This window comes from Amaranthus tricolor, chromosome 14 (genome assembly GCF_026212465.1).
Source record: "Amaranthus tricolor cultivar Red isolate AtriRed21 chromosome 14, ASM2621246v1, whole genome shotgun sequence".
Lineage (NCBI taxonomy): Eukaryota > Viridiplantae > Streptophyta > Magnoliopsida > Caryophyllales > Amaranthaceae > Amaranthus > Amaranthus tricolor.
The window spans coordinates 1,295,931-1,305,741 of record NC_080060.1 but is presented as its reverse complement, the minus strand read 5'-3'; the positions used below and the strand labels follow the sequence as shown (position 1 = coordinate 1,305,741).

At 31.1% G+C, this 9,811-nt stretch overlaps 1 protein-coding gene and 1 long non-coding RNA gene across 2 annotated transcripts; one reads left to right on the top strand and one right to left on the bottom strand.

Moving 5' to 3' along the window:
• The first annotated feature begins 585 nt into the window (after positions 1 to 585).
• On the top strand, positions 586 to 6,693 carry LOC130800247 (uncharacterized). The gene is made up of 3 exons (XR_009039390.1): positions 586 to 746; positions 838 to 915; positions 6,382 to 6,693. It is a non-coding gene; the product is annotated as an uncharacterized LOC130800247 (long non-coding RNA).
• LOC130800246 (protein indeterminate-domain 12-like) lies at positions 2,523 to 9,585 on the bottom strand. Its single transcript, XM_057663702.1, has 3 exons — positions 8,004 to 9,585; positions 6,951 to 7,350; positions 2,523 to 3,839 (listed from the first exon to the last, which is right to left on the bottom strand). Exons 1-3 carry the CDS (start codon positions 8,161 to 8,163, stop codon positions 2,909 to 2,911), a joined length of 1,491 nt encoding a protein of 496 aa, XP_057519685.1. The 5' UTR covers positions 8,164 to 9,585; the 3' UTR covers positions 2,523 to 2,908.
• Between the last annotated feature and the right edge of the window lie 226 nt (positions 9,586 to 9,811).

Genomic DNA, 9,811 nt, shown 5'->3' with positions numbered 1-9,811 from the left:
TACCTTCTTTAACACTAACATTTCCATTCCCTTTTTGCTCTTTATAATAAACACCCCTTAAAATGATTATTTATAACTTTTTTTTTAAACCATAAATTAATAATTTATAATCTTAAAGTGATAAACTAAAAAAATAACCTAATTATATGAGATCTTCTCACAACATCATCAGACTTGCTGATATATATGACCACATGGGTTAACATAGAAGTACAAGCTCAAACAAAGAAAGTCCATATACTAATTATTATATTTTCTCCGTTCCAAATTAGTTACAACATTAAGAAAAATAGCACTATTCATTCATTAAGCTTAATTTATAATTAATTTTTAATCTATAAGTTAAAACATAGTCGAATGAGATCTTGTTTGATTCATTCCATTGCAAAGATTATTAATATCAAATTTTTATAATTTTTATTATACATAATTAGAGATATTATGAATTAAATTAGTGCATTAGATTGTATAAAAAACAAACATTACAAATAAATTGGGAGTAGTAGTTAGATTATTCGGTTCATGTTCAAAGAATATTTAAAAAGCGTATGACGATAGACCGTCTTACTCAGTGTGAAACAATAGTCTAAATGGGTAAGAAAGCCCCAAATATTCTATTGAAACAAGAGTCCAAGAACCCAAAAAACCCACCAGGCCACGATAATCATTAGGATTCGTCCTTCTCTCCCATTGGTTTCATCCATGGGAGAATTCGAGTTTGAAGTTGAACGTCTAACATTCCCGCTGTAAATTTCTTAAAATACTGATAAATTTTCCATAATTTTAGTTAATAATTATGTATTTAGAAAAATTCGTTTGATTTTGATTATTTGTTAGGTTTTCTAAGGATGTGGGAATGACGGGAAAGCCTGCAGGATTTGGAATTTTACAAATGGCGGTTTTGATTATCTGCAGGTTATTGCTTTTAAATTTCATAAGCAATGCGTTTATTTCTTCCATTCATTTGAATCTCTAGCATTTGTGGTTAGCTTTTCGTTGTATTAAGGTTACATAATTGTATTAAGAAAAAAATTACAAGATCTTGATTAGAAAATAGAGGTTTTGTACGATTAATTTCGAAGGACATGTTCTGGATTTGACCTAGAACCGCTAATTTGTTATCTTACCCAAAAATGACCTGACATTGGAACCCGAAAAAGTGGGCCAACCTTTTAAGTTATCCATGTATGATGATGAGTTGGAGCGTTTAATGGGGTAAAACTATGCAAGTAATAGACCTTATACACCAGAGTTTTAAACGAAGAATCGCAGAGAAAGAGCTTAAAAAAGTCTTCTCGACCTAGCAAAGCAGAGATTTCATTGAGCAGAATGGTCAGCAGAAAGTCGGTAGGTTTGGAAGGTTTTCTCGATTGAGTGGGTGGTGATCGAGTGGTTGTGTTAGAGGTCTCGTTTTTGCTGTTTCCATGCGCAAATCTATTGGGAATTTCTACGCACGACTTCGTTGGCCCTATAGCTTATAAAAAGGTTCCCAAGGTGAGAAGCAATCAATGAGGACGATGAAAAATACATTGGTTTGGTGTTGTTTAACCATTGAGAGAGTGCGAGTGAGTGTTTGTATGTGAGGAAACTCATTATGAATTATGATTGCAATCAAACTTTAAAGGTTGAGTTGTCTTAGGGAGTGTTTAATATCACTTTTTAGAAAATTCATCACCTAATGTTTAATTGGTTGTGTGGGTAATATTTTCATTATTTTGTCATGAATAATTCCTTTATGTTGTTACAATAATGACATTAACAAATTAATAAACAAACTTATTGTTTAGTCGTCTATTATCATTCTTATCCTATTCCTCTCTATGCTAAATAATAAATAATAATAATAATAATAATAATAATAATAATAATAGTAATAATAATTAACAATATCTTTACTTTTTTTTAAACATTTCTATTCTATTTCATTTCCCCTTCTCATGACCAACATCTTCATATTATTAAGATTACGAAATCCCTGATTTGGAAGAGATATTTTTAAGTATTATTAATTAAATGAAGGTGTAAATTATAGGCAAGGGCTTATAGATTATGGAGTATTTTCATTAATTTGTTATAGGTAAGCCTGGTAAGGTAAGGGCATATAAATTATGGAGTATTTTCATTGCCCAAAGTCATTAGCCTACTTGCTAGCTTAGAAAATGGAATGAAGGTGTAAATTTTCCTCAATTTGTTATTTTCCACTTTGATAAAAAAAACATTAGATTTTGAAAATAACTAAATTAGGATAACACCAGAATAAGCACAACATGTCCAACATGAAACTGCATTTTTTTAGTGACATAATTCAATATTCTACTCCTACACAAGAGACATACATAAAAGACAACTTGGAAATACCAAAAAAAACTGGTTGCATGCTAAATTGCTAATGCCATTAATCTGTTAAGGTGATCCTTATAACTGAAAATGATTCTTCATTGTAAATTATATTTTTTTATGAAAATGATAGTTTTTATTCAATATGAAGTTTTTTTTAACAATATGTCAAACTCAAAGAAACAAAAAAATATGACTTTGTCGCTAAGCATTGAATTTAATTTCATTTTGAGTTTATGTGAATATCTATTCTACTCCTATTCAAAATCATACAATAGTAAAATTATAATGAAATTACTACAATGCACAATTTTAAGTACTCTCCAAAGAAGAATTCTAAGAAGCTCTAACTGTAACCAAAAAGGGAAACAAAAACTAACTCTATTGGAACGGTATACAAGTACCTCTGTAAATGGCCGTTGGTTCTAGAGGCATGTCCCCGTCCTAATAGGCTACCTTCTCTTAACTTTATCTCCACAACAACTACATTTCATATAATTTTGCATGGTATAAGGGTAAAGAGATAAATTTCACTTAGGAGTGACAAAAAACTCCCATGCCTATACTAAAATTACCCCCACCTAGAGACTGAGGCAGCTGCAGTTGGAGGTTCAGCAGCAATAAAACCAAAACCATCAACTTCTTGATGATCATGATGATGATGAATAAGATCATGTTGTTGCTGTTCAGGCTTCAACAATATTGATGATGATGATGAGTTGTCATGATCATAAGCAGCTGCCATTTGGTACTGTAACCCACCTGTGAACTTTAGCATATTCCTATCCATTTCATCACTTACATTGGTGTCATAATCCCCTGCAGTGAGTCCTAGGAAATCTCTTGTCAATCCATCAGTGTTCTTTCGCCATGTGGCTAGCATGGCGGAGAATTGATCGCTGCTTTGATGATTGGTGATGGTGGTGGTAGTTGCTGTTGTGGTGTTCGCGTTTAATGATGAAGATAACTGTGGTGGTAAAATCTGCGCCATATTTGTGGTGGTTGTAACGGACCCCACTTGGGGCGATAATGTTCCAAGCTCGTCAAATCCACCTACCATTGTTGACATTGCAGAGTTGTTCCCTATGATACTTAAAGTGCCAGCCTTTTGAAGGAGGGCAGTGGCCGAGAGGAAGTTAGCTGATGACATGGTGGTCATGTCGGATGACGTTAAGGACATGCTGGTTAATAAACTCTTAGAGGGATTACTGAAAAGAGGGGGTGGTTGGAAGAAAGGAGCTGGTGAGACATGGGGATTTTCAGTCTTGATTTGGATAAGAGGGTTAGGATTTTGAGGGGGTGGATCCCATGGAGTAGAGGAGAGAGGGTTTGAAGAGGCAGAAGTGAATGAAAAGAGAGAATCATTAGGGTTTTGGGAGGTTGGAAGAGTGGAGAAAGGTGGTGGTGGAAAGAGGGGGTTTGAAAAAGGGTTTGTTGAGAGTCTTGCATTTTCTTCAGCTAATGCATCACAAAATGCTCTATGAGTTATGAAGCTATCCTTCCTGCATGACAAACAATGATGATATAAGCCAAATCAAATTACATATATATATATATATATATATATATATATATATATATATATATATATATATATATATATATATATATAATGTAAAATTTGGCTACAAAAAGACATAGCAACACTAGTAAATCCAGAAAACTAATATTAAGTGGATCAAACACATCATCTTTTTATGTGTGTGGAGTCATTTTGACTTTTTTTGTTGTCTATTGCACAAAATTTGCCATATTTTTCTTTTTAGTTCGTCTCATTAAATTTAACTTAATTTTTGATAATCTACCACACTTTTTTATTTTCTTATCATCCATAGACTTATTTCACTTCCTTGATTTACTTCCAATTTATATTTGGAGCAAATTTGATAAGATTGATAGAGTATAACATCTAATATTGACAGATTTTAATGTATGATGGAGAATTACCCAAGCCTAAATTGTCCATGAAGATCAATGTGTTTAAGATTAGAGCATAGGAGTGGTTAATAGGAGCACTTCTATTACTTCAGCAACTGATCCAAATAGGGATACTAGCATGCAAATCACAGGCACTACAGATTGTAGGGGAACGAAAAAAAAAATGGCAGACCGTATAGATATCCTTGCAGCCTGCAGAATGCAGGTTGTATCAGATTATAGAGGTCTTTTGCTTTTTTCACTAAAAAGAATTAAAGCGAAAATTTTTAAAAAATGAAATGACATTTTCTATAAGTAAAGAATTTGAAAAAAAATCAATAAAAGGACCAAAATTGGGAAAAAAAAATACAATTTACAGGAAAGTTGAATAAATATATAAATGAGAAAAATAATATTAAATATGTAGATGGTAATTTTAAAAAAAAGTATGGCTCATGATAAAAAAAAAAAATAGAAATATAACAAATGTCATTAGAAAGACTAAAATGAAAAATATAACAAACTTTTGACATGAAAAAGGTAAAATTACTAGAATAGAAATAAAGTATTTTCTTTGTTCCATCTAATTAGGCATTTGGTTAAAAACCAATAAAAAAGAGATAAAAACTATTATAATGGGAAATGTACAGATGAATAAAATGTAAGTCATAGTAAAAATTTAAATAAAACAAAACTTTGATAAGTTCGACTAAAAACGAAGTGGGTAGAATTTGTGTGATAAGTCACAGAGGGAGTATTTTCATTTGTTTACATTACTTTTCCCCATAGACACGAGCATAACAGTGGTGAGTAGTGACCTATCATTGTTTAGTTCTAGCCTTTTGGACTGGCTACTGGCTACTGGCTACTGGCTACTGGCTACTGGCTACATTACAAAATGAAAAACCAAAAGCCTGCCTGTTTTGGTGTGGAAACTATCCAATCATCTAAGACACAAAAAATTCATGCATTCACATTTCACAATTCACATTTCAGACTGCATTGTACCGCTGCTACAGTTTAGAGGTGGTAAAAAGAAAGGATCGATTCAAAGTACATGTTTGAAACTTAATGATCTAGCTTTCTGAGATGCTCGCTACATTTCTATTATTGATACTATTCATCGTTCAAGCTTATTTTATATATTGCACCTAATTTTTAAGAAAAAATATAGTCAAGTAGGATCTTGTTTGAATCGTCTAATCGCATAATTTCATAATATTGATTTTGTGTAATTTTTAGACGTGTATAATTCAATATATAAATAATCAAAATAACGCATTAGATTGCGTAAAAAGTCAAATTTAGCAAGTAGAATAAAATGGAGGAAGTATCTATCAATGTAATTTTAAAAAATTATTAAAAATATATAATAAAGTTCTATTCATTGAGATAAATTTAACAAGATTTCACTTAAATATTAAAAGTTGTACATATCCATGAAAATTTTTATATAAGATTCTCTCACCTTAAATTGAATATTCTTTGATGGAATATTAAATGGGAATAGAGGCAATATTACTCTTCCGTACAAGCCATTTTTCCTCTTTTTTTTTGGGCAGGGGAATATCAAATGGTTGTTAGTTAGAGAGTTGAAGTAGTTTGTTGGTTTGACAAGCTGATGTTATTGGTTGATTTGCTACCATATCAAGTATTTAAGTCAACGTTTGCTAAAAATTAGCTCCGGCTATTAGTTGTTTATTTTGATGTGGTGTCTAGTTTGTGAACTGTAAGAATGATTTGCATATTTGGGTGTGAGGAAAAAAATCATAAAGGAAAAAAAGGGTCATGCACTAATGTCTCATGCTCATCAGCTCATGAATGCATTCAGTAGTGAGAAATTGAGGACAAAAATAGACAGCAATTGAATTACTAGTTGAAACTGGAAAAGGCATTAAATAAAACAAAAGACAGCCTGTTTCTGATTGTTTTTGTTGTAATACAAATTTCAATACATAAAATTCTCTTACCAAATGCATTTAATTTTAAGTATCATGAACCTTGTCATTCTTGTTGATGAAAATCTGAACTTTGTCACAGTTATATGACATAATTTTTTATTTTTATGTGGATTATAAATTAATTCATGCAAAACTCACCATTCTTATGTATCAATTTAATCACCAGAAAACAAAAGTCATATCCATAAAGCAGTACCAGTTATGCTCACAGCTGGAGGTGCAGATTCCAGTCATCGCCGTATGATATTGCTGGTTAGTTTAATTTTAAGATCTTGTGTGTTCGTAATATATTGTCAAATTTAATTGTTATAAGTGGTTATTTAAGAGTTAGATCGAGTAGTACTCGATTTCGATTAATCTAATCATATTTAGACATCTCCGCAATCACAACTCATTTTAATTTAAAATTATCAAATAATCAAACAAGACAAGCAAACAGAAACCATACAACAGCAACAAAACAAGAAAATAATAGATTCTACAAAAAATATTATACTCTTACAAGTTTGATTTAGATCATTAGATGTGTCATAGTAATAGTATTGTTTTAATTAATAACACATCCACATTGAGGTACTATAAACCTATAATAATCAAGCTTTGATATGCTGATAATGAATCATCTCGATTAAAAGAAGCTCGTAATTAAAACTAAAACTCCAAATTAATTAAATATGTTATATGATTTATTTCGAATGTAAAATTATGAAAGTAATAGTAAAAAAAGTGGTGTACCTGGAAAAAAGGGTACCACAATCACATTTATACTCTCTAGTGCCACAAGTTTTGGAATGAGCCTTCCAATCTGATTGAACTGCATAAATTTTTGAGCATTTCTCACACTTAAATTTCTTTTCACCATGTTTTCTACAAAAGTGTTTCTTAATTCCAGTAAGATCTCCAAGAGCCCTTGAAGGATGATGATGAACACAACTAGTTATAGGACAAACATAAGCTTTTTTCTTCACAACTTCATTCTTATTTCTTTGCTTAAGCTTCCATGGAAGATTATGCCCTCTTCTGTGTAACTGAAGATTCTGGTCTCTTTGAAACCCTTTGTTGCAGATCTCACAAATAAACCTATTTTTTGCTAATAGTGTTTTTGGTGATAGTGCAATCACCTCTGCATCTGGGTCTGCAAAACCAAATCATATTTCCACCAATAAACATGTAATCTTTTATTGATCATATAATTATATAATCAAATCTAGGGCATACGAAATCATGTTATTCCGACTCTTATTTTAAGAGTATGAGCATAAATATCACATATGACGCATTAACTGCCCCCTCAAACCTCAACCTCACCTAGCCGGAAACCACGTGACATTACAATAGTGAAACAAACCATCTTGTACGAGACCGTCTCACAGTGAAATGATCTCAAAACAAAAAGCCCGTAAGCTAAAAGTTTCTATTAATAGGCTATTTTTAACTCCAAGTGTAAGATATATCTCATGGTGAGAGCGTCTCATACTAGAATTTGTGATAGTGAAATGTTATTGTATTCCTTTTTTATTGGGGCAAGGTAGAAGAATTAGCTACCGTGTTGATAGTGAAAATCGAACATTCACCAAAAGGATGAAAGGAAATCTTGTAATATCCTTATAATACTTGACTTTGATACACAGTTTCAGTGATAAAGGTTGATCTAGAGGTCGAAGATTTTTTGTATTGCCCTAGTGATAAGGGCATAATTCTATGAGATAATACTTACCCTAGCTAGCTAGAATAATACATATTTTGAGTGAAATAAAGTATAAAGTAGAATAAATGATTGATTGATACCTGGGTTTCCTGGGAGACTTCTCTTTTTCTTGACGTTTTTGGGAGGATGTTCTTGTTTTTGTTGTTGTGTGAGGATATTACTAGTGTTTTGTAGTATCAATGGGTTAAAGCTACAAGCTTCCTCAGACAAAGTCGAATTGGACAGAGCTGCTTGGAACATTGTCTTCAAGAAACCTCCAAGTACAAGGTAAAACAAAAAAACACAGATAAAATTAACTAATCACTATATATATGAAGTATATCTTTTTAGCAAAGTTTTGTTTGTTTGATTCTAATCTAATCTTATATATAAGTCAAAAACCACTCTAAAAATCCCATCTTGGAACCAAAAAAATTTTCATATTTCCTCTTTTTTGGTACCTAGTTTGGAATTGATAATAGAATGAATGAGGGGAAGACTAGAGTCTAGAGGTGAATAACCCAGATGTAGAGAGAGAAATAGCAAAGCAAAGATGGGATTTTTCAATAAAAACAAGTCGACATGTGGCGGTGACATTATATACATCCAAAAATATTGATAAATAGTAGTACTAGCTATTGGAAAATTCAAAAAGTTTTAAGATACACAAAATACCCAATAATTTTTAATTTTTTTAAAAAATAAAATATTATAAGAATAGCTCGTGAAGAATTGATGACATCATGCAAATCGAAATAATAGTTATTTACAAGTAATACATATAAGATATAATGTAGCAAAATCAAAAATAAGTATAATAAATAAAAAGAAAATTCAAAAAGTTTTGAGATATGCAGAAATACCCAAGAAAAAACATTTTTAAAATTAAAATCTTATAAGATTGACCCGTGAAGAAGTGATGATGATGATTAGTGGAGAGTTTTGGAGTATTATATGTGTTTTTTTCGTGAACGAAGTCACTTTCAAAGCTTCCATAATTCTGCTGTAGTATTGCTGGCTAGTTGCACAGTTTCAGACTTCAGAATAATTTCTTTTCTTTTCTCTTTTTTTTGCTTTTCCTCTCTATTAAAAGTTAAAACTCATGGAACAAGTAATGCAACCAAACGTGGAAATAGAGCTAGTTTCCTTATTAGATTACCCTCCTTTTATATGTTTAAAGAGAGAAAAAGTGCACACTTTATAGAAAGATCATGATTATAGTTTTTCTTATAAATTTATTTTTCTATGCAAAAGAAATTTAATTATGTGTATTTTTTTATTTTTGTAAATTCATTGATCGTACTATTAAAAATCAATCGAAGACAACGTTTTCATTGTCACTAATAATGATAAGTTCGCATATATCTGACTTTCTAAACTCTATTCGGGTGAAAGTCTTTTTATGTGGTAGGAGAAACTCAATTTGAAATGTGTGAAAAGCTTATTATAAATTGGAAGAAACCCAAAAGAGAAAAAGTGCATAAATCTATAGAAAAAGTTTTAGGACTTTTAGAGCAAAATGATCTAGCTAAGTTAAGAACTCTATGAGCCATAAGGTGTGTATGTGTATGTGTTTGTGTTGGTGGGGCGGGGGTGGTGGGGTTTGAAGCCACAGCAGGAAAAGTCCAGGAAAAATCCTCTCCCTTATCCTTTATATACTCGTCTTTACCAGTAATAAGAAAATAGTGATAATGATAAAATCCAAATTTATAAAATTATATATTTTAATTTTTTTGTTGCTTAAACAATTTTTTCTAAGTATTATGCTCCTCATGTTTTACTCCCATTGTTGATGTTTTTTTCATTTAAAATATTTTATTTTTGAGAAAGAAATTTAATTAAGATTTTCAAGACATATATAGATCATAAAATATGTTCATATGAGATTTTGTTAGATTCGTCTTGAAGT